The sequence below is a fragment of the Folsomia candida genome, unplaced genomic scaffold (genome assembly GCF_002217175.1).
Source record: "Folsomia candida strain VU population unplaced genomic scaffold, ASM221717v1 Fcan01_Sc017, whole genome shotgun sequence".
In the NCBI taxonomy this organism is placed as follows: domain Eukaryota; kingdom Metazoa; phylum Arthropoda; class Collembola; order Entomobryomorpha; family Isotomidae; genus Folsomia; species Folsomia candida.
In genome coordinates, this window is record NW_019091209.1 from 2,741,087 (window position 1) to 2,765,436 (window position 24,350).

Here is a 24,350-nt window from a genome sequence, read left to right on the forward strand (position 1 = left end):
CTTTCACCTTCATTTCACCATCACCCGCCGAAAAAGGTCTGTCCATACCCTCTCCTCTCCTCCTCCATTCCTCCCACCACCACCACCACGGCCACCAAAAGTATGTATCTCGATACCTCTCCAGGATTCGAACCCCACCAAATTTTAATGTCGTAAATGACGATAATATTATTATCATCCCATGTTTTACGACCCAACATAATCAGAGGACGGGAAAAATGATGCCTGACTTTAAAAAAAATTATTCCTCCTGCAGGTCCGACCCAAAGACGGGATCTGCCTCCAGCGAAGGGTGACTAAGTTTAAATTTATGTTGGTTTAAATAAATGCCCGCAGATCTGTCATCGCGACGAGTGGGAATTGTTGGTTGAGGTCAATGGTTCCTCTTCTGTTCGCAAGTACTGCTGCGGGATAATAATGTAATGGTCGTTATAATGCCCTTCCTCTTATTACATCGTTATTATTGCGCTATTTGGGAGCTAAGAGGGAAATAAAATAACCATGATTTCAGCCCTGGCTCGATCTCTCATCCTCATATCAATGAAATGCATGCAGCATGGAATGGATGGATGGATGGATGGATGGTCGGCGTGTGTATGTAGTTTCAGCCACGAGTATGTAATTCATGAGAGGAGAGGACCATGAAAATTTATAAACTGGGCCTAAAAAAAGTATGAGTTGGTTGGTCGGCAGTAAAAATGTAATTACATTCGGTTCTGTACACAGTGGAGGAGATGATGATTGACGTATGTATGAATTGCAGTTCGACCGACATAAGTTCGCCAGGGTGGATTAACTACTTATTTAAGTATGAAGTCGTAATTTAGCACCAATATTCGTCACCATTTTTTTGGTAATCAGAAGACTCGTGGGGGTGATTAGGTTGAACATTTGAGATTTTTTTTAGTTGAGAATAATGTTAATGGGCATCATTCATTTTGAGTGCGAATTGTTTGCATGGATTAAAAAAGGAGGTGGTGGATTTATTATTGGGATGAGAATAAGAATAGGATAAGTAAGATGATGAATCGAGGAGATGGTGATGCTCAGTGGCCGCGGAAGCTTGAGGGGACAGAGGGACAATGTCCCCACGGATATTTGATGTCCACTTCATCTGACCATGTTATACAAACCTTATCCTACAATGTTACTGTCCCCAATTGTCCCCACGGCTTCCGCGGCCACTGATTGATAATGCTGGTAATGAATTCCACATTAATTTTTGCACTATGTATATCACCCAAATTCTGTCTTTTAAGCTTGACCAAGCAGACGGGGGAGGGAAGGAAGCTGATATTGATATGACTGCAGATGATATGACTGGTGACCTTTTTTTCCACTACATAATATGTCAATTCAATGCGATGTCATTATTTATTATTCATCTCAATCTCAAGTTCAGATTTGCGAATATAGTCGCAAACCAAACCACCACCAGACAATTTTTCTTTCTTTCTTCACCATTTATTAATCTATTCTACATTTCGTTCCAAACAGAGTAACAAGTTCATCGGTGTACACATTTTTTCACCTAAAAACTATTAAATAAAATGGTCTCGAAATTGTGGTGCAAGTTTATCTGTTTACCAATCTATTTATCCCTCCTCGTCCCCCACACGGAGAGTCAACAAGCCCGAAATAGTCAATGGTTTGAGGACACAATCGACGAATTTTTACGAAACGCTCAAAACAACGATGAGGCGACGGACATTCAAGTGTCAACGTGTAAAATATCGAGTCAGCAGCTCGTCGCCACGGCGCAAGCGACAGCTGCCAGGGTGTTGAAAGGAGTATGCAATCCGCGTAAGTGTACTGTAATTTTGTTCTGTGCTTTGTTTGATCTGTCGTCGTCGTCGTCGTGCTCTGTGTAATTTTAAAGTTTCCTTTTTGGAGAGAGAGAGGAGAGAATAGAAGGTTTGGCGAGAGAGTTATGTAAAGGAAAAGTTATCAGTTTTGTCCTAATTGAAAGTTTGGGATGAAATGGAATGATGAATGGATGGAGATATGTGTGTCATGGCTAGTTGGTTGGTTGGTTGGTTGCATGTCGATTCATAAGGTTGGATATCATTATTATTTTGTGATTATTAATATAAATACTTATGATATATATTTATCGTGTTTCCATTCAGTGGGTGGGTGGCTGGGATGTAATCATAATAATAATAATTGTTATTATTATTATGAAGCTATATTGAGAAAGAGAGATCCAGAGTCGAGTTGTTCTTGTACTAGTTGATCCATCTCACTTGATCAGTGGCCGCGGAAGCTGTGGGGACATGGGGGGGCATTAATATTGTAGGATGGGGGAGGGATGGGTTTGTATAAGATGGGGAGATGGTGAGGATGTCCGTGGGGACATGTCCCTCTGTTTCCGCGGCCACTGGTAGGCCTGCAAATAATACGAGAATGGAGACAGACAGACAAGTTCGCAATTGACAATTGACACTCTGCTGCCTTTTGAGGAAAAATGGCAATCGTCGTAGTCGTCGTCTAGTCGAAAGACTCGTTTGTTTGGTCTCTCTCTCTCTCCTGTTGTTGTCCATTTTATGGAGAGAGAGAGAGATTGGACTGAAAAGGGGAGTGAGTGAGCAGTCAGTCATCCACCATGCACCATTTAAGAAATTAGTAGCCTGATAAGATCACGTAGCGAGGCAATGAAACTGCTGGCAATGAAAGTTTTGGCAATATTGGGAGCCTGCTGCTTTTGGGACATGATGGGGAAAATTGTTATGCTTTTCATGCACATGCTATAGGAATGGGTGATCATGGGAGTGACATGTCTCAGATAGATCGCTGGCTCATTGAACTGCCTGGTGCGGAATTGCTAATAACTTGATGAGACAGAGTGAGAGAGTGAAGGTCGGGTGAGCAGCGTGGGGTGAAATGGTCACGTCCCCCACTTCCCCCAGAGTCCGGCTTAATTATCTTCGACGACGACATACACTGTTCCGATGAGATGATCATCATCATTGCGTTGCGACACTGGTGGTGGATCATATTGATGGATGAGTGGATAAGGAGGGGTCCGATTAAAAAAGGCAGACTTTGAGATTCCAGAGAGGTTTTGGGTTCATTGGGTTTCTTAGAAAAATATGAGGCCAGCGTTGTTACTTTAGTTATTAATTTAGTTTGTAATTACTGCTTTTATAGTAAATAATCCCCCCCTTTTAATCATCTTGGTCTGGTCCGCAGAGGAGATGGCGAATCGTTTTGAAGACCTGGAACGCGACTTGGGAACTCGCCTCACATCTTTGACAAACCTTTTGGTAAGCGTCGAGGCCAAGTTGGTGGAACAAGAGCAGGAGATTAAGCGAAACCATCGCCGCATGATGAGTGTTTTGGGCGGAATGAAGAAATCAGAAGTTGAAGGAGGAAGAGGTAGCTCATCCTCTGATAATTCAGAGTACAGAGCGGAGGAAGTGATCGGAGAGGGAGAGGAGAGTATCAACAGTTCATCCGGCTCCGAGGTGGTGGTGACGGGATCCACTTCCTCTTCCACCACCACGAGTACCACCACCACCACCGACAGAACAAAGAGCATTCTCCCCACCAATCCTTACGGTGGACCCCGTTCCGATGAAATGATCAAGTACAACTCGACCGTCCACATTGAGAATGGGCGGCGAGTCTTCTCCTACTACTGGGTCGTTCCAGGGATGACGTACAAGCTGAGTAGTTGGGGTCAGAAGCGGGTCCTCCGATCCAATAGCTTTTACATATTCCCCCGCGGCTACCGTATGTACCTCAAGATCATTCCACGCTACTCCACCAGCACGATGTACATCCACGTCGGGATCACGCGGGGAGACTATGATGAGACTTTGGAATGGCCATTCTCCTACAAGATGAGAGTTCAAGTGCTCGACCAGAATGAATCTAAATCAAGAGCTCAGGATTTGAAATCAAGAATATGGGACCCAAAGGAGTTGTGTTCAGCCACAAACTGGCGCAAACCTCTGAGCGCGGATAACGACGGTATATCCACATTTATGTCCACCTCCTCCAAAAAATTCCTACCTACTCCACCTTTACCTCTCCCAACTTTGTCGTCCACTGACTGTCCAAGTGGCAAATGATTCTGCGAGAGGCGGAGGGAAAAGGATGCATAATGGATGGGGCTGGACAGTTGCGGAGAAACTTTTATGACGCCACAATATGTCTCACTCTGATTTCCCACCTTGTCACCCAACATAAATCTCACGGTTATTTTTCATTTCATTCCACAGAATGCGTCGGGCTAGGCTTCCCACATGATGTGATTCAGACGCCGGACTACATCTGGAATGATAGGATCGCAGTCAAACTCACGGTCCACTTGGATTAACGAATTGACGAGGAGACGTGGCCCATTTTAAAATAAATTCCTCTCCTAAATTGGCCACCTCATTTTTTAGAGACGACGGACGCCTAACACAGCACTTGACCTAATTGTTCTTCTTCTACTTGTCCTCCTTTTTGCCTACTTTTATACGTATCGTATAATATTTTATTTCTCTCCCTCCCTTTACGAGACTGGATCGAGTTGGTGGACAGCGGCGACGGTGGAGAGGATTCATGCCACCTATTGTTTTTGATGATGATTTCCTTTAAGAGCAAGCTTGTACGAATTCCTCTGATTCGAATGAGTAATAAATTATCACCCATTTTGTCATATATCGTCGTTGTTATCCGGATTATGCCATCGCCACTTCTTACCTCCTCCTACTTACTCTGCATATTTTCGAGATAAATGTAGATCTAGGGCGATGATTACAACATTTCATGTCGAGATATTTTCTCCTCTGCGTAATCGCCATAATGGGTGATTGATCCGTTCGTCTAAAATCTGGCTCTGTCTGCCTGCACCTGAAGAGGAGGAGACCCACACATCGTCGTCACACACCATTAGAGTCATTTATCCACAATTCAGTGCAGTCGTGAAAAGCAAAAGGAATGTCGATGGATGAATGACTGACGACGAAGTAGGAAGTAGGAAAGAAAAAAAGAAGTCGGGGCGATATAATATTTCCATTGGAGAAGAAGAAGATGATAAGTTTATATGCTCACAAAAAGTGGCTGCGTCCCACGAGGAGCAGAATTTTTATTTGAGTGGAAATTGCAGGGGAAAAAATGTGGCGTGGTGGCCTTTTCACTGCCAAACGTACGTACGTAGTAAGTATTTACTCGCAGAAGAAGGAGAGCAGTATGAGTGTAGGAAGAAAAGAGTTTTTTTTCTCATCTTGTGTCATTATATCATGATGCCGGTGGGGGTAATAATAAATGCTTTCTGATCAGACATCTCTTTCACTCAATTTATTATATCATCATCGTGCTCAATTGAGACGCAAAGAAAGAGAAATTGGAACGAATTATGCTCTGTCTTGGATCATCATCTTTCTTCAAATCTACTCCCCTTATGCTGGCCGTACGGAGTATGAGCCAAATACCTGAGGTCTAGCTCAACAGGCAGACTTGACTGGGTGAAAGGAAGGTCTAACTAGTTTGCTTTCACCAACCACTACTGACGGTTCCCTAATTCTCTCTTTCTTCCAGATGCTGCAGAGTGGAGTGGAGTTGCAGCTCTAAATGGGCGAGAGAACATGGAAAAAGCCGTATTATGAGAAAGTCACAAGACTTTTATTCACGGGGAAGTCATTAATCGCGAAAGAGTAGTAAGTAAGAAATGCATGCGGTAGTGGTTGCATGGTTGCATGCATGGAAAGTAATCAGTAAACTCCATCAGGAGTGCATTATGTATTTGGTGTTTTTTTATTTATTTACGGGTCGGTGTTATATTGTGCGTGGTAGGATTTCCATAAATCGAGACAGTAGACTCGGAAGACGCCTGCCTGCCTTATGGTGTATGTACACACACTTGACTTCCCTGGTCAATCAATTGAGACGTGTGGGTGGGTGGATGGATTTATTTTCTATCCGAAGTAGGTAGTCACGGATGATTTATGAATTTATTTAAGACTCAACCAACTAACTTGTGAAGGTCAAGAACCGATGCTTGATTGATGAGTGATTTGAGCAGACAGGATAAAAGACGAGATGATGATGATGATGATGACCATTACGTATTCTTCTCCTGCCCAGTCCTTGACGTCTCTTTCCTCCTCTTTAGAAGAATCAGTGGTGGTGGTGGTCGTGGTGGTAGAAGCGATAATAATTATGTCTCGATGCACTTATTCTGATGAACGTGATAATCTCAGACGTTTAATGGTTGGGTTGGTTAGTGTGTGGATTGGACCTAGCTAATGCTTGTCAAATTGTGTGGTATGCTGCATTTTGGTGCGATATGAACTCTTAATTCGCCTCCTGAGAGTATAGATAGATGGATAAAAAGATGGGATATACACATTGATTGGATATATATTATTGGGTGCATTGATTCTCATGATCGTTGCTGAATTGTGTACGGGATGGTGTGCAGAAGGAGGAATTCCGTCGTGGTCCAAGTTAATAGTGGAAGGAAGAACAAGATCATCAATTCATGTGACACGATTATGCGATATGATAGCCTGCATGCAAAAACAGTGTACTCACACACACTCAAATCTCACTCAAATCTGTGTAATGTGAAGCATAATAATGTGTGCATGCATATTTGCGAATGTATCGAGAAGGAATTGATGAATCGCATTGAAATCTCATCTCGCCCACAATTGTCCATTTGGATCCTACGCTGTCGTAAAATGAGATTTCGTGTCTCATATAAGAAGCCGAATGTCCCCAACAGTTGCTCTCAGTACGCTGAGTTTGGTGAGCAGTTGTGGCTGTTGTTTTGTGTCCTTGTTCTTCTTCTTAGAGAAAAATGTCGCACCAGGCCGCGTGCCTCTTGGGTTTTTGGGTGGTGGTCAGTTTACTGTCCGCCCTGCCGCAAGGACATCTCCAATGTGGTCCGGACTCTTTGGTCCTTTATCATTTGATCATGAAAGCGCACTGGAGCCAAGAAACCTTTCCACGCCACTTTCCCGGACGGCTGGCAGGATACCGGCCCAGTGCCCAGTGGTCTCGGCTGATCGGTAAGAAGAGGGAGATAGATTTTTTATTGCCATGATTTCCCAGAAATAACAACCCAACACTAACGATGTGTTGGGTTGTTATAACGCAACATATGTGTTATTTTTTTTGGGGGGGGGGGGACCGATCCGTCGGTGTCCAATTATTGCCTTTTTTCTCTCTCTCACAGGAAGAACGCACAACTCATCCTACGCGTTGTATCGGGTTGGCGAAATGGCTTCTGCAGGTTGCAGCAATAATCGAAGTTTGGGATTATTGGAGGCATGTAACATTTGTTTGTAACGCATAGGTCTCAAGAAATTTGCGGAAACGTCGTCCTCCGACAGTTTGGATGAGATGGATAGCACCGGCGTGTTCGATGCTTTCAATGCGCCACCAATCGCGTCGGGTGAGGGTCAAACGCAGAGTCAATTCTTCCTGGATGGGAACCATTCGCAGGTTGGTGAACGGAAACCGTTACGATAATACTTATAAAAAAACTGTAAATAAATACGGTGTAAATTCCAATCCAACACCCACTCATGTGCAAATATGTACTTGTACTTATGCAAAAAAAAAACAATGATGATGTGCTTTTCTGTCTCAGGTCTCTCTGATCTCTCGAATCGTCCCGTCACCCGACTGGTTTTGTGGAGTGGATGGGGTTGATCTCTGTCTCAATGGGGAATGGGTTGACTCTCTCACGTTTGATGTAAGTCGGATAATAAAGTGGGCTTTTAGATGTGAGATTTAATAATCTATGATTATCTATAATATCGTGGTGGCAGGTGGATCCTATTGATGCTGGGACGGACAATGGGTATGTGTAATTAACCACCTGCTTGGGTAAATAGGTGGGAGACTAATTATTACTGAATTTCAGGTACACTTTCAGTGCGCCAAATTGGGTATGGTTTATTCACTATGAGATTCAGTATTTGTGACTCAGTGGCGGCGGAAGTTGGGGGACAAATGGGGACATTAGCATTAGCATTATCAGATGAACAGGATTTTTATGAATTTCTGGGGGACAATGTCCCCCTCTTTCCGCCGCCACTGTTTCTCCTAAAAAATGATACTTTAACGTGGCGATGGATTTATCCCACTGATTTAGGCGACCATGCCCCCTGAAGCGATTTACCCCATCAACTCCGTCAAACTGCATCCAGCCCACTCTTTCTACCGGGATGACCGCTCCGAGAAACCGAAACCCTTTGCGACCATCACCCTCCTAAAAGTTGGCAGTGCAGCAGTTATATAATAAATTTGTTTCCAATTTGGATTTAATCACACCATTAAATAATTAATGGTTTCTTTTTTCAGCTGAAAGAATACTCGCTCTCGTCACTCCGTGCCAGCAACCCGGACAACATCCCAACCTCGTTCCACCACCACAAGCATAACCTGAACCACCACCACGTCCACCTTTTCGACGAACTGGACCAAGCCGACATTGCGAACGAGCTGATGGAATTTGGTGACTTTCGAGACGAACAAAACATGACGCCTCGAGCGGCCAAGAGAAAGCGATCCCGTCGAATGAGAGGTATTTAGTTACGTAACAAAGTAAACATGGACAATGGCCGCGGAAGCCGTGGGGACATTAACAGGGGAGGGCCGGGTTTATATAACATGATGGGGGCAGCAAATTATAACCGTGGGGACATTGTCCTCAAGCTTCCGCAGCCACTGAAAAATGGATGGATGCTTATGTTCGACTCATTCCTCTTCCAGGGAGTCGGTCTGCCCGTGACTGTGCTGTCAGTGAGTGGTCCGAATGGTCCGAGTGCAGCGCCCTTTGTGGTTTTGGGGAACAGCGACGAAATCGCTATATTACCAATCATCCCCGCGGAGGTCAGACTTGCCCGTCGCTGTCAGAGACAAGACTGTGCAACTCGGCGAGGGAGTGTCGCGACAACTATTTTGACTGGTAAACCGAGAGCTTGGCGATGATCATGACGACGTCTCCTCCTAAATATACGTATAACCAACCAACCACTCACTGATCTCGGAGTTAGAGTCACAATAACTTCGGAGCAACTGAAGACTATTTTATTGTATTAATAGAAATTATCATTGTCGGCGAGAGAGGAGAGGAGGGAGAGAAAAAGTCCTGTCCGATCTGTCCTTCACAGATATTATTAGTTTACTATTATTTCTTGTCCGACGACGAGGACGACGACGAGGACGATGAGAGGATAAAAGTTGAGAGGCAGAGAGAGAGTGCTTCGGAAAGGAAGGAAATCATCGGAACAATTTTTGTGGTTTGGTTTTGGTTTCGGTTTCATTGTTCTGAACTCAACTTTCTTTTCTTTTCTTCCTCCTCCTCATCCTCCAGTTGTTGTTGTTAGTTTATCCTCCAGAAGAATTTTCTCTCTGTTGTCTTTGCCATCAATTCAGCCAGAAAACCGTTGCAAAGTCAAAAGTGAAGAATCTACATTCTTCTTCTTCTCTTATTATTATTATTATTATGCTTGCGCTTATCCAGCCAAACTTTAATGATAATAATGATGATGCCACATTATTGTATCGAACATACTTATATAACCACGTATGCATGCATACTACATATTTATTGCGGGGGTAACGAGAGCGTGTATGTATATCACGGAATAAAAACGTCTATATAAATATGAAAATTCCCAACTTTATGAATTTCGCGAGCTTTTCTGCCAGCCAAATCATTATTGTTGCGATAAATTTGGCAGAGAAGATTTTTCGCCTTTGTTTTTGATCTCGGATTGATACTTTACTTTGAGCGAGAGACAAGTTATTATTATTACGGGCTCATCTCCTCCCTAATGCCATTCCTGTTGTGTTATCCAACAAGGTTTCCTCTTTGCCTTGGTTTTAGGAATCTCAACGACGCTGTTGTTGTTGTTCTTGATTTTTGGCGTATTCAATAATAATAAATATGCGCCGGATAATATAAAATGGTGGAATGTTGTTTGATACCACATCAAAGGGGACATATTAAAATTAATGTCACTACTGCTGGATAATCCCGTGGAATATTAATGTTCGAGACTGTTTTTAGTATCATTTTCTCCATCCTTTGATTGCTTTCCTATGTACAATGTTTCATCAACATTTTGCTCAAAGAATGACCCGGAAGCCTAATAACATACGGAGAGAACAAGCCTAGGTGGTGGTGGTGGTCTGGTCTGGTCCAGTCCAGTCAAACAAACTTGTCTGGTCCCAAGTTGAAGCTGTATTGTAATAAGTCGACATAAAAGGGAGAGAGAAAGAGAGAGAGACTCGATGGAAATACACAATTCGACTGAGACACAGCCGACGAACGAGCCTTGTTTGTTTGTATGAACGAACGAACGCCGTTCTTGTGAAGAAGAATGAATGGACAAAACCTAACCAAACTCTTATCCAGCAAGTTCTGACAAAGGCAGGACTGGGTGAAAAGGAGAGAGAAATTCTGCACAAGTAGAATGTATGTTCAGGACCAGTGGCCGCGGTAGGTGTGGGGGCATTAACATTGTAGGATGGGAGGGGTTTATATAAGGGTGGGGACATTGTTCCTCTTCTGTCCCCCCGATTCCGCGGCCACTGTTCAAGACACCTACTTTCTTCTCGGGCAGAATAAGAGCAGCAAATTACACTGGATTTCTTCTTCTTCTCTCGACTAATATCTCCCTCCACACCGAACCGACGCCATGCATGCATTCATTTATCTCCTCGCCGAGCGAGGAAGGAGGCTTGACCATGAAGTGGGGTAATTTATGTGTAAAACGGTGAGTGAAATACATGGGGTCAAATAAGAGGCACGCGTCCGTGCATACATACATAACTTGGTTCTAGATACATGTATTTTGAGACAATAAATCTTTTTGAATTTATCTTTATTATTTTTCAATTAGTTTTATCGGTAGCAACATATTTCATTCTTTCCAAACAAGGCGGCACTCATGCATTCATTCATCATCTCCTTGAAAAGGGAAAGGAGGATGGGGTTAGTGGGTATACATAATAGTATAAATTTGCATATAAAGATTATTCCACGTGCGGTAATTTACTCGTATTTATCATCGGCAGTGTGTAATTTAGGGTGGAATTGTTTGTGGGGCAGTTATTTTTCGACTGGTAAATAGATATTTCATAATACTTGTGTTTGTTATTTATGGATTGTTTAATAATTATGGATTCAACACCGTTTGGTGGTTGGTTGGTAGTGGCGGCTGTGTAATGTAAATTGACTCGTATATATTGTGTCCTATCATCGTAATTGTCATCAGTGGCCGCGGAAGTGGGGGGACAGAGGGACAATGTCCCCATTATCTGTCCATGCTATTGCCCTCCCCTATCCTACAATGTTATTAATAATGTCCCCACACCTTCCGCAGCCACTGATCGTCACCGTCTCGGTCCATTCTTTCCCTCCACGAATGAAAGGAGGCACCGAGACAGAAAAGAAAGCCTCTTGAGCGTTTTTTTTTGGAAATCACACATAAAATTTATAATGTATTATAATATATTTAATAATATTCTATTCATCCGTGCGTATAAATGGTGGCGTGGTGTGGAGTGGACGATGGTGGTGGTGGTGGTGGTGTTGTCGAAATGATAAATACTAGAATCGCCCGTAGTTGACTCTGACCCAGGAAAGGTTGCCATCCATCCATCCAGTCCATGCACGAGGGGGGCCTGCCTACCACCGATTAGCCCAGTTGAAGTAGTTCCGAGAAGAGCATGATCTCGCCGAGCCGCACCATTTGGCCTGAAAAAAAAGAAGACAAGATTGCGTGATCATGGTCAGAAGAAGAGTTGATTTTCTCTTTTTTTAGAACTACTACTCCTCCTCCTCCTCCACTATTTGTTGCTTGTTGTTCAATGAAGTGAAGGGCATGGAGTGAGATTAACCTTGGCAAAAGCCGTGTCAAAAGTTTTTTCGTCTGTATACATATTTCGTTTTTTTGGTCAACTTTATCTGCATAATGGTCGCCGTAGGGGCCAGAATTGTCAAGCATTATGCAGATTTTATGTGCCATTACTTCTTATTGTGAAAGCAGCATAACGTTACCTGTTTGAGAGGAGGGCACACATTCCCACCGCGTCTCGCATGAGTCAGAATTCCTCTGGATCGGGTCATTTCGCCGAGACCGCAAACTTTGCTGCAAGGCGTCCATGAAGACCACTCCGTAACTTGGCAGTCTTTTGGAGGGCCTGAGAGAGAAAATAAAGTAGACAATGAGGAGGCAGTTTTTGGAGATTACGCCATTGTTCATCATCCTCCTCGTCCCGGACTAAATTGTGTGTTTGTGTGTGTGAAATGGATGTGGGGACAGGAAGTTTGGAGCTCATAAGAACGATTTGATACGTATATATGAAGGGCAAGCATTTGAACCAGCCGGAGGGGCTGACACCATCTATCACTCTGGTAAACTGTGCGCCACTACTTAGCCGTCTGTAGAAGTAAGTGAAGTGAACTTACGGAACTTCTTTAGTTTACGTTTCTTATCTCGAGAGCTGGTGGAGCTGGAGCTGCTGCTCTTTCTGTTTTCTGGGAACGGGACATAGTCTATGATGCTGTTGGACTCTTCTTTTTTTGCCCCATTTGACAATGATGAAGAGGCTGAAGCACTTTTTAAATTGGTTTCTCTCGGACGGCTCTCCGGATCGGTCACATCATTGTTCAAAATCTCTGATTCGGGGTGATGGAAAACCTCACTCAGAGCGTACTCCTTCACCTACGGAGAGAGAGAAAGTCTTAGTACGGAGAGAGTACCCAGCACATCACCGTGTCCACTGGGGGCCCCATCACCAACCACGACGATAAAAATAAAAATGGAGACAGGAACAATTCCAGGACAAGCCAGGCATGCATAATGGGCGCGGAGTCAGACTCGCTTAGTTGTGCGGGTTCCTCGACTCAGTGGCTGCGGACGGAAGGACAATGTCCCCACGGTTGTTCGATGTCGTCATAATCGGCCCATCTTATATAAACCCGGGCCTCCCCCCCCCCGATGTCCCCACGGCTTCCGCGGCCACTGTTTCCCCTGCTGTCGAAAGTAGTCAATGCAGGTTTGGTCCTACTTTTTCGAGTCGGAATCCAAAGGAGGCTGTGCTAATTTGTTCTCAACGTGGAATTTATTCCCCAAACGGTTCGTGCTGTCAAAGCGTAAATCCGAACGCAATATTTTTGTGGCTTGGAGTCGGATTGGGTAAGAGAGATAGCGGGCGAGATTGGTAATAAGGTTAAGTGCAATGTAATCTGTCCCTGTTGCAAACTAGAGATTTAAAAAGAATTTATGGAAGCGGCTGGTGGAAATGTAAATAGTGCTGGGTAAGTAAGCAAGGCGTGAAGGCAGCAGGCGACACGACCAAGTTACACATAAAAATGGGACGCCGTTCGTCGTGGTGGTGGTCAGTGGCCGCGGAAGAAGGTGTGGGGACATTAACATGGGGAGGGCCGGGTTCATATAAGATGGGCAGATGATGCCGACATCGAATAAGAATGGGGACATTGTCCCTCTGTTCCCTCAAGCTTCCTCCGCGGCCACTGTGAATCCTCCCTTTACGTATGCATCCTTAGTGGCCGCGGAAGCCGTGGGGGACATGTGGGGACGTTAACATTGTAGGATAATAGGGGAGGGTCGGGTTTACATAAGATGGGGAGATGATGCCGACACCGAACAACCCTGGGAACATTGTCCCCTCACCCTTCCGCGGCCCCTGGTGTTGGTAGCAGTACCTTGTGAAACTGGAAAGTTGCGATGGGTGGCAATGTTTCTCTGTCAGGGTAGAAGAAGGAGCTCGCTTGGTGGTTGGGATGTCTTGGAGTCAGTCTTCGTACCGGGACACGGGGATCCGTCGGCCAGTTTGGACTCGTGAATGTTAACCCTTTCATTAATAATTAATAGTTAATATTAAAATTAACCTGTGGTATATAAACATATCTAATTCTTTTAATTGGTCGGTACTTGTTTTGCAATCTCTTACTGCCAATTTTACTATGTAAAATACAGAATATCGAACGAATTTGTCACTTTCATTTATAGCTTTTTCTTTTTCTTTAAACGCACATTTTTTTCAGAGGCTCAAAATTGGATAAATTATACCCACCAACCAAACCACATGCACCACCAGAAGGAAAACTATTTAGACGGAGGGAGAGAAAGCGAAAGAGGATGAAGAAATCCAACTCCCACTCCTCCAAACAACTTACCGTTGTCGCTTCCAGCATCTAATGGATCAACCTGTCCAAATAAACTAATTAATTTATTGGCTCCAAAAAACTATCGATTTATTCCCAACACAAACTCAGATTGATTTCCTCACATGAATCCCTTTCACCATAAATGTGCTTGGCGGAAGGGGGAAGGAAAATGCATGGTTATTGCTTCCTATTAAGGAGCTAGCGAGTAATAAGTAAAGCTATGAAAAGCAGCAGCAAAACCAACCAGCAACTGTTTACCCCTTTTCAATTCAATCTCCTTTCTCTCTCTCTCTGCGATGCGGTGGTGTTTCCCAACAAATAAATTCTTGAACCGTCGCCCTCCTCCGCGTCCACGGCCACGTCCACCTATTTCCACATTGCATGGATGGATGGATGGATGGATGGATGGATGGATGGATGGATGGATGGATGGATGGATGCCTGCCTGGTGAAAGCAGCAGCAACATTCCAACCCGAGAGAGAGGCAGGCAAAAAGCTAAAAGCGAAACCTCAACCACCATTCGGCATTTATTTTCTACTGGGTGCACTGCTTTCTAATTTTTGTGTCGAAACCACAACCAAGACAGGAAATGAAAACAAAGCCAAACTTTGTGGCGGGGTAGATACACGTATAAAGACGGCGTCGTAGTCTTTGAACACTTTTCAGCTTAAGCAAGCAAACCCCCATGTCAATCGTAGTTAAGATTGGGCAAATAATCGTTCCATGCATGCACACCAAAGTAAATGTGGATGACGGGTGTTACCTCAATCATGACACTGTCCACCCAGCGTCCATTCGAGCATAGGTCGTAACTACTGATTCCCACGAACCAGTCGGGTGATGGCACAATCCGGGAGATCAACGAGACCTGTGAGGAGAAAAGAAGAAAATTTGCTGAGGAGCATGAAACACTTAGCGCAACGTTAGCGCGATGCAGCAGTGGCCGCGGAAGCCGTGGGGACATTAATAAAAGGAGGGCCGGGTTTATATGAGATGATGCCGACATCCTGGGGACATTGTTCCGCGGCCACTGCCGAGCTAAACAGGAGGAGAAGAACTGGATAAAAGTAATGGGAGAAAGTTTGTCTCGGGAAAAAATGGGATGATGTCATTCATTCGTCTATGAGAGTGTTGCGGCCTTTATTTGTTGACAGGTTGTCGAGTACTTGGTGTGGAGAGAGGAGAGTTGTCTCTCTAATCTTTGATACCTTTTCTCCTCTCTCTCTCTCATCTATTTTAATGCTTCTTCTTATCTCCACTCACTTGAGTGAAATGACAAAGGTTGTCGGGGAGGAAAATTATTCCGGCCGTGTAATATATCTGATGGTCACTGGAAGACCAGACCACCCACCCGGCCGATGATGATGAGAGAGAGAAAAACCATCTAATCTACGACATGGTGGGAGTGTTTCGTTCAGAAAACGGCTGCTGGTAGCGTCGATCGTCGTCGTCGTAGCGGCCAGCACCACCGCGGTCCTTGATTATCTACAACTGGGACACTCTCATTTGTCCGCCTCGGGTAGTAACGGGCCAGAAGCAGCAGGTAAAAGAGAAACCAATTTCGGAGATGAAAGAAATAAAAGAGTTTGAGCAAAAAATCACAACTTATCATTCCTTTCTTCTCCCATTCGGTAGGGTTGAGAAAGCCAAAAAAGTTGTGTAGGGAGGGATATGGTATGGTCATCGACATGGGCGGCGGAAGCGGGGGGACCGGGGTACATTGTCCCCAGCAAAATCATATCTACTAACAATGCGTATTTTCTAGAGAGTTATGTCAAAAAATCAAGCCAAAAATTAGGAATCACGTGACACTCAAATTTCCGTTGAATGACCCCTTGAAGAAATATATTGGGGGGTAAAGTCACGTGCCTGCCTTATTGATTTTCAAGCGAGATAAAATTAACTCGAAACTTGAACTTTGCCCCCAATATTTTTCTTCGAAGGGCCCCTGTAACGGAAGGATAAGGGTCATGTCATTCCTAATTTTTAGCTAAATTTTTTGATATAACTCGCTAGAAAATCCCTGTCTAGCTTGTAAAAAGGTTCCCCTCCTCCTGTCCCCCACCTTCCGCCGCCACTGGTCATCTCATAAGGAGATGACGACGACTACTGCTCTTCTAGTCCGCATTATGAGGAGGCTTTTGTGTGCAATATCGCTCCATGGTTGGTTACTTGATGGCTAGGTCAATACGACTTTCTCTGGATACAAAGTCACATATGCCGAGTGGTGAAAGTGTGGAGAAAGTTTTGCGAGGTTACTGCGATGGGTGGTATGATATGGAGAGGAGGAGGAGATATTAGTGTGGAGATTCTGACTAAAACGGCCTCGTCCATTTATTAATAGTGCTGAGAGCTGATATACTCGTATCGTATGGTGCATGGCCTTACCCTTGAGTGATTTCCGTCCACGAAGAACTCGGCATGAGTGCTTCCAACTCCGTGTAGGACTGACGGGGCAATAAATTCATCATAAATCCCTCCCTCTCCTTAAGAATACACATACAAGAATATGGATGAGTGTGATAAACTAAAATCTTCTGGGGGAAGTGGAGACAGATCAGTTTTATATGCTAATTGTACTCCACTAATTAATAAAATCTCATCTGGAATCCATTCCCAGACCGTAAATTAGATCACAAACTCGATCGGAAAGTGTGTCAATCTGCATTTCGTGAAATTATCGCAACACTTTGAATTAGTTTGACTCAATCAAAGGAACTGATCTCTCTCTTCCAATCTAACCCATTAATTCTAACCTTGAGAAAGTTGGTCCAGCACGTCGGACGCTCCGGTTTCTGCAAAGATCCTGACACCCTCCGACGCAGTTCGGTTAAGTTCAAAGAGGAGGAAAGACTCGTCGTGGGAGCGACCTAGAGAAATGTACAAAATAACCAGTCAATTCTTCTTGAACGACGAGATAGGGGAGAAAAGTTGAGCCCCCGAAAACATCTTTTTTTCTCTTCTTGTCGTATCCCTCAAGGCTATAAATCGGGGACAGGAAGTAGACTGACTCAATCTGAGACAACAGTCTGACAAGATCCAAATCTACTCGAATTAACTTACTCTTGCTTTCCACAAACTTAATTTGAGCAATTTCATTCCCTTCTCACAACCATTTCCATCCATTCCATGCACACATACGGACATACACAACAGTCCGACATGTACTTAGGAGGAGGAGGAGGAGGAGTGGCCGCGGAAGGTGTGGGGGGACATAGGGGGACATTAATAGGGGAGGGTTTATATAAGATGGGGAGATGATGGGGACATCAAATTATCGTGGGGACATTGTCCCTCTGTTCTGTCCCCTCACCCTTCCGCGGCCACTGCTCCTACTCCGAGGACGCCAAACAGTTATAAGCAACCAGCCAAGTAAATAATGCAAATCCTTCGCTTTTTATCCCTGCAAAATTCTCTAAGACTTTTTGAGCATGCCGTGTAATCGTTGAGCTTTAAGCTGGTTGGCTAGTTGTTGTGTGTGTGGAGAGAGAAAAGCTTTGTTCAAATCATGTCGGATGGAGAATGGAATCAATATTTCAGCAAAATGTGTAGACAGACTGCATGGCACGACCAAAATTCGGAATGCAGCACAGGTTTTTATGTTTCAATATTTGCTGGTAAACGCCGGCTAAACCGTAATAGTATTGCTCTCTCGCTGCCTCTCTGCTCCTCTTCTGCAACAACTATTGATGTTACATGAACAAATCCATATACGATTACTCGCTACTGATATCAATATTGATCTCTCATATTCTCTCATTCTTCTCCTCAAAGAAGGGAACGCCGTCCTGGTACCACTTTTCTGAGAAGAAGAGCTGCTTCTGCTGGATCAATTCACGTTCCGAGAAGAAATAACGCTGTGTGCTGTGTTCTCTCTGCTAGTTTTTTCTCCAGTGCCACGAGGACGACTTGTTCGTATTATTATTGGATGGGTGGGATCAGAAATTTATTTTTGCTCGAGGAATTTAATGTCTTATTGGACCAGATTAGATCACGTCACACACGGTATAATTTTATTAACGAGACTATTCTCTTCATAAATGGTATCCAATTTATAGCCAATCATCATCTTTACAAATTGTTCATTTATTTATGAAATGATGAAGGGAAAAGGATGAAACTGGAAACCTTCTTTTTTCCACATATTAGTAACACACTCACACCCGACCTATCCGCCCACTCGGGAAGAAATATGTTTAAACAAATGTATGTCCACCTCGGTCGGGTTGGAAATATAAATTGGTGGATGGAGAGAGAGAGAGATGAGAAAGCAGGGGCAGAGGCAGAATTAATACCAGCCGATGATAAATAAGTTGACGGATGGATTGACAAAAAAAGGGACACAGGGGAAAGCAAACGCGTCCTTTCTTCGTGATGACGAATGTGGATGGAGGTAAACAGTGGCCGCGGAAGCCGTGTGGGGACATTAACAGGGGAGGGCCGGGTTTATTAAGATGAGGAGATGGTGTGGACAACCGTGGGACATTGTCCCCCCTGTTCTCTGTCCGCGGCCACTGGAGGAACACACCCACGCCAGTCCACACACACATCCCGGGCTGATTTGGTTTTGTATGGTAAACGATTATTATATTGCTGTCATCCTGTGACATTTCTGCCACGGTCGTACTACATCATGCAGGGCAGCAGGAGCTATAATAAACTAGACGAAAAGAAGAATTAATCCAATTTGGTGAGGAGGAGCAGGGGAAAAAATGTTCTTTTAAAGGTGATGTGCAACGTGTGACTCGCATGTTAACATTCCTAACAACGCTGTCTACCTCACATCTTGTTGGTCTGAAAAAAAGATGAAATATGAACAAACTTGGGAAATTTGATGGACTATGCGTGGATGTGGACGTGGACACAAGCACCTGCACCTGCAACCTCTCTCTCTCTCTCTCTCTTTGGACAATTGCAATAAAAGGCAATACCTAAAAAAACAAGGTGCGTTATTACATATTTTCTACAATATTTGAACTCTGCTCGACTCAAAGTCTGCTGCTGCTGCCGTGCCTGCTAAACGATCTCCTCCCTAATAGGCGAGTAATTTAATAAGTAAGTGGATTGGATAAGGTATATGCAAATATCCAATCCACCAAAAAATGTATGAATGAGAGATGACAAGGAGGTTAAGTAGAAGAAGAAGAAGATCGTGCAATTTACAAGAGGCGTGGGCGTCCTTTTTTTCTTTGGGTGGGTGGGTGGAAGGCAGCCTCGAGTCATTCTTTTTTTTACGACACGTTGCTTGTTCTTGATGTGATAATTAACACTCTCAATTCACATTGCATTATGGATACTCGCACTTGTGTGACAATTAGCAAATTTGGGTGAAATATGATACTCTTTCGGCGTACGGCTGGTCGGTCGCCCATAATCAGTCAACTAGTTCTTGCTGCAATTTAATTTAGTATTTTTTCTTTTACTTGTAGGGAACAAGACAAATCCTATTTAATGGTTGACCAAGTGTTACACATTGTTCGATAAATATGCAAAAAGATAGGAGTTGTTCTTCAACATGGATTAATTCGTTGAAGCAATTTGCACAACAACCCTGATCATGTTTCATGAATGGACATGATAATTTTCAGTCGAGCGTATACAAATATGCAAAGAAATTATGTCATTTACAATCTTGTTAGCAAATCATTAGTGTGTAATGTATTTTCTTGTTGGCCTCTGTTTCGACTTGACTCGATCCAATTTCGTGTCGGAAAATTGAGTTAAGATTGTGATAAATAGTCAGTTTGGCAATGATGAACGCGCCGTGTCGGATGTGTATCGTTGGAACCAATATGTCCAACGCGTAGTTTGCCAGGAAATTAAAAATTTGTCAGAATATGGGCTCAAGTTTGGATCGTGGTGGGTTTCCCTTTCAGGGAAATCCTTGAGACTTTGTGTATTGATCAATGAGAGTGAGCCGAATGCTACGTCGTATCAAGTACAGGATCTAAAATGTGGCCAAATAAAGCCGACTTTGGTTTTGGGTTAAGATCCCGAGTCACATTTATTGCTGGCAGTTTAATCGAACGGAACACTTATTAGAGTCGAATACAACGTCGTCGTGGTCGTGGTCGTGGTGCGGGAGGAGGAGGATATAAGAATCCCAGATTTCGATGCAACAAAATTTTTTTCTGGGAGATTTTTCTTTCGACACTAATAGTTTATTAGTAGCATTCTTCTTCTCTTTCTGGGTTCCGATGTTGCTCATTGCCAGAGGAGAAGCGTTCCCGGTCAGGGGCCGCGGAAGGACAGAGGGACAAATTGTCCCGGACAATGTCTCACGGTTGTTCGATGTCGAGATCATCTTATATAAACCCGGGCCTCCCCTATCCTACAATGTTAGCGTCCCCACAGCTTCTTCCGCGGCCACTGGTCCTCAGGGTAACGTGGTTATGTCCTCTCTCTTGTGCAGTGGCCGCGGAAGCTTGAGGGGACAGAGGAACAACGTCCGCACGGTGGTTCGATGTCCCCATCATCTCCCCATCTTATAAGTATAAACCCGTCCCTCCCTTGTCCTACAATTTTACTGTCCCCACATGTCCCCACGGCTTCTTCCGCGGCCACTGTCCTTCGGCGTATGTGTGACGTCGGGCGCTCTGCTGCTGCGATATATTATCCGACTTGACTTGGTTCGCTCCTTGTTTGTTTGTTTGTTTGTTGGTGTGGTGTGAGATTGTTGGAGCTAATATATTGCACCACTTTATATCACTTGAACATCAGCGGAGGCTTGTCCATGTACAAAGAAAACCTTTTACCCTCCAGTCCAACGCGGTGGGATGAATGGTTGGTTTGGTTTCTTCGGACCGAATTTTGGTGGTGCATGGTTTTGTAGAAAACGGCAAAAATGTGTTTTCTGGCTGTAGCTAGTTGATGATGATAAAGGAAAGGATACTGGCCAGGAAATTGCAAACGCGTGGAGGGTGTGTGCAATGAAAGCTAAGTAAATTAAACAAGTACTAAATGGAACAAAGAGAGAGAGAGTTGAAAGTGGGGGTGGTGTGGTGGGCAGAGTTTGGTTATTATTGGCCGTTTTTTTCTTCCCATAAAATTGTATTATTGCAACCAGATCGAGGAGTTGGAAGGGATTTATTTGGCGTGATCTGCAAGATAGACGTCAACTCGGGCATCAATCCGTCACTCAGTCAGGGTCTACCTACGTGCATGCAAAACAAGAGATGCAGTTTCTCCACGTCCATCACCTTTGCTTACTGCAACGCTTCTGGTCCAATGCCATGATGATGTCGTGGTTGGGCTGTGGTGTTTCTGGATCGTCGTGGTGGTGGTGGTGAATTGCATCTCTTTCTACTTGCCAATCTATCTCTCGTCGAATTTGCATATTGTATTTACTGCATGCCGTAACGATTACCCAGTTGGCTATGGCTGGCTGGTTGGTTGGTGAAATGAAATTGTAAAGTGCCATTCGATTCAATCCACGGAGCAATTAATGAGGTCGGATGAGACTGCGGGTAGGATTTATGTGTCACAGATGGGTCCTCGTCTTGTCAGTAAGGAGGGGATGGTGGTGGAAGGGTCGCCTGTCAAAAGGCCCCCCTGATACGGCCAGACCAGGCAGCCGATCAATTTCCTCTGCCTCTGCCTCTCCGCACCCCCACTTCTTTAAGAGAGAATCACATCTCTTGATGGTTTTGAGAGGACGGGATCCTCTCAAAATAGACGCCAGCAGGATCGTTTATTTTTGACACTTTTAACGCCATCAAAACATATTGAGACGTTGTGTCACCATTCTTGCGGTTGGTGTGATTTCCCTCCTCGTATTTCACTCATTGAGCCATTTATTATGTTATCGGAGACTCATCAATTTCCCCGTGGCTGGCGTTAACCCACTTTCCTTAAGACTCGAGTCGACCGTGTGTGTGTCGTGTGCCATCCTTACTTCTTTTCTGCAGTGGAAGAGGACTAATCACACCAGCACAATTTCCTTCCGCATTTCTGAAAAATCCGCTCAGGTTCCTTCTTCCCTATCACCGGCCAAATCATTAAACTCGCCATTTTCACGAAATATCTTCTACGGCGTGTGAAACATTGCCTGTTGCTTCAGTTCATACGTGGTGTGAGAGAGTCATAATGTAACGTGGAAAAAAAAATCTACCTACTTATTCTTCCTCGCTATAAAATAAAATGCTTCCGTCTTTTCTCACCCAGCAAAGCACAGTGGCCGCGGAAGAAGTCGTGGGGACATTAAGAGGGGGGAAGGGCCGGGTTTATACAAGATGATGCCGACATCGAACAACCGTGGGGACATTGTCCCCTCAAGCTTCCGCGGCCACTGACCATCTCATCTCGCTGAGGAGGAAATCTCACGTCTCATAATCTCAACTACTACATAGCAAAACCAAGGAAGAAAAGTCAGTCTGTGTCTCTCACTAACGAGGACGCGCGGGGCAGAGTGATAAATTTGGATGATTTCACTCTCTCTCTCTACTTTCTCTGCTTAAGGTGAACCATAGGATTTCGCTCTGTGATGCTGCTTTAGTTACTTTTAGTTACTTACACATGCCTCTCATTACGGAACTCTAATGAGACTAATGAGACAAAGGAAAGTTCTGCTGAGCGAGAAATTGCACTACTTTATCATTTTTATATACAATGCTTTCGGACTCTGTGGACAAGATATATTTGCACATTATGCAATTCTGCACTTCTGCACCCACCACCACCACCCTCCCTTCTTCTCGCACCTTCTTGCATAATAACAAAGTTTTCGGAGAAGAAGCAGTTAATAAAATGAAGGCGAGCACAACTGGAAATTAGGCATGATCATCATCGTCATTACTTTGAAAACAACTTACCAATCAGCTTGGAGAACTGGGCACTTGGTCGAAACATTGGATAATGTTTTGGAAAGTCCTTCTTGGACCAGTAGGTGTTCATAACGACGCGATAAACCGTCAACCGATCCGCAACACATGGTTCCGAGTACTTGGAGTTGGCCAGCGGCGTGCAAGTAAGGATTAGGACGAGTGTCCCGAACAAGTAGGGCAGCATTCCCACGGTCGTTCCAGCACCACCACCACCGTCGTGACGACTAACGAACGAACACCAACACCACGGTCACAGAGAAGAAAGTGGTGGAAATCTGGTTCCAAACCATGAAAAGGGAGATCGTTTTCTCCCGTTTGATCTTATATCTGAGTGATTAAAGGAGGATGAAAATGGCAAATTCTTTGTCTTCTCGAGAGATCAGAGATCTGACTGGGGAGGAAGATTTTTTACGGCTTGGTCTCACTGACTGATGCAAACAGCACTGATACCTGCGAGCAATTAATGTAAGTACGACTACGAGTACTGCTCTGGACTGGACGAACAACAACAACCACCAAAACGACGAGAAGGAGGAGGAGGAGGACGACGACGTCGACGACGACTAAAAGTCTCGCGAGACTGTTTGTCTGCTTCAATGATACGTCTCAAAATCTTTAGGTGATCATCATCATCATCATCATCATCCTCCAATAATGCTGACAGGACAAGTGTACACAAAAATGCATGCAACGCAGAACACTTTAAGTAAAAGTGTGGTGGTGCTAGGTATTGGATCATGCACAATGCAATATATAAATCCTCTTGGTTGGTTGGTTCATTGGTTAGTTAGTTGGCATCTTATCTGGCTGGTTGGTTGGCTTGCATGCATTTATTATGTGGGTCTCTCTCACTCTCTCGACTTGTCTCGATAGTAAAAGTTGGACTGCTCATCACACGCTATGGTTCAATTATTTTTTTTTGGCGTGGCTCCAATCCAAAGGGATTGATTTGTTTGGACGACAACGACGATATGCACTCGAGTCTCAGGGCGAGATGGATGGGAGACAAGTGTAGTATAATATTTGTAGTGGTAAAGTTATTGAACACTTGCTCGTTCGAAAATAGTTGTCTAAGGTGGAGAAGAGAAGAGATGCCAGAGTCAATATCTATTTTATGCAACTTTTCTCCCAATCAATCTCCATCCAGGGACAAGTATCGCACCAAGTTGTCTCTTCGACTTAACTGTGGTCATTAAATTCGAGTTGAATTACATCAATTTATGTACGAATGCATCTCTCAGTGGAGGATCTTATCTCAGTCAGCGTCACCAGGCTTGTCTCAATTTCCCATCGTAATCCGATGAAGGAAATGGAAAATCCTTTAATCAAACAAGCTGTACAGTATTGATTAAAAGTTGGCATCCATAATAATGCA

The 24,350-nt window shown here is 44.1% G+C and overlaps 3 protein-coding genes across 3 annotated transcripts; 2 read left to right on the forward strand and 1 right to left on the reverse strand.

Moving 5' to 3' along the window:
* The first annotated feature begins 1,390 nt into the window (after window positions 1–1,390).
* Window positions 1,391–4,653, forward strand: LOC110856790. The gene is made up of 3 exons (XM_022105341.2): window positions 1,391–1,803; window positions 3,193–3,975; window positions 4,227–4,653. The coding sequence occupies exons 1-3, from the start codon at window positions 1,551–1,553 to the stop codon at window positions 4,322–4,324; spliced, it is 1,134 nt and encodes a 377-aa protein (XP_021961033.1). The 5' UTR covers window positions 1,391–1,550; the 3' UTR covers window positions 4,325–4,653.
* A 131-nt stretch (window positions 4,654–4,784) lies between these two features.
* Window positions 4,785–9,630, forward strand: LOC110856976 (spondin-2). The gene is made up of 9 exons (XM_022105564.2): window positions 4,785–7,007; window positions 7,175–7,231; window positions 7,295–7,443; window positions 7,592–7,696; window positions 7,773–7,804; window positions 7,868–7,892; window positions 8,099–8,221; window positions 8,308–8,530; window positions 8,719–9,630. Exons 1-9 carry the CDS (start codon window positions 6,797–6,799, stop codon window positions 8,916–8,918), a joined length of 1,125 nt encoding a protein of 374 aa, XP_021961256.1. The 5' UTR covers window positions 4,785–6,796; the 3' UTR covers window positions 8,919–9,630.
* A 1,174-nt stretch (window positions 9,631–10,804) lies between these two features.
* On the reverse strand, window positions 10,805–23,550 carry LOC110856901 (spondin-2). Its single transcript, XM_022105490.2, has 9 exons — window positions 22,964–23,550; window positions 16,910–17,023; window positions 16,542–16,639; window positions 14,917–15,021; window positions 14,162–14,192; window positions 13,688–13,836; window positions 12,428–12,683; window positions 12,017–12,159; window positions 10,805–11,713 (listed from the first exon to the last, which is right to left on the reverse strand). The coding sequence occupies exons 1-9, from the start codon at window positions 23,157–23,159 to the stop codon at window positions 11,645–11,647; spliced, it is 1,161 nt and encodes a 386-aa protein (XP_021961182.1). The 5' UTR covers window positions 23,160–23,550; the 3' UTR covers window positions 10,805–11,644.
* Window positions 23,551–24,350: the final 800 nt, after the last annotated feature.

Excerpts from the sequence above, each read along its gene's own strand:
- LOC110856790 (XM_022105341.2), top strand. The coding sequence starts at position 1,551 with ATGGTCTCGAAATTGTGGTGCAAGTTTATCTGTTTACCAATCTATTTA. Across the intron at positions 1,804-3,192 it reads GAAAGGAGTATGCAATCCGC|AGGAGATGGCGAATCGTTTT; the intron begins GTAAGTGTACTG and ends TCTGGTCCGCAG. Across the intron at positions 3,976-4,226 it reads TCTGAGCGCGGATAACGACG|AATGCGTCGGGCTAGGCTTC; the intron begins GTATATCCACAT and ends TTCATTCCACAG.
- LOC110856976 (XM_022105564.2), top strand. The coding sequence starts at position 6,797 with ATGTCGCACCAGGCCGCGTGCCTCTTGGGTTTTTGGGTGGTGGTCAGT. Across the intron at positions 7,805-7,867 it reads GATGCTGGGACGGACAATGG|GTACACTTTCAGTGCGCCAA; the intron begins GTATGTGTAATT and ends ACTGAATTTCAG. Across the intron at positions 8,531-8,718 it reads GCGATCCCGTCGAATGAGAG|GGAGTCGGTCTGCCCGTGAC; the intron begins GTATTTAGTTAC and ends TTCCTCTTCCAG.
- LOC110856901 (XM_022105490.2), bottom strand. The coding sequence starts at position 23,159 with ATGCTGCCCTACTTGTTCGGGACACTCGTCCTAATCCTTACTTGCACG. Across the intron at positions 16,640-16,909 it reads GCTGGACCAACTTTCTCAAG|GAGAGGGAGGGATTTATGAT; the intron begins GTTAGAATTAAT and ends TGTATTCTTAAG. Across the intron at positions 15,022-16,541 it reads TGGACGGAAATCACTCAAGG|GTCTCGTTGATCTCCCGGAT; the intron begins GTAAGGCCATGC and ends TTCTCCTCACAG.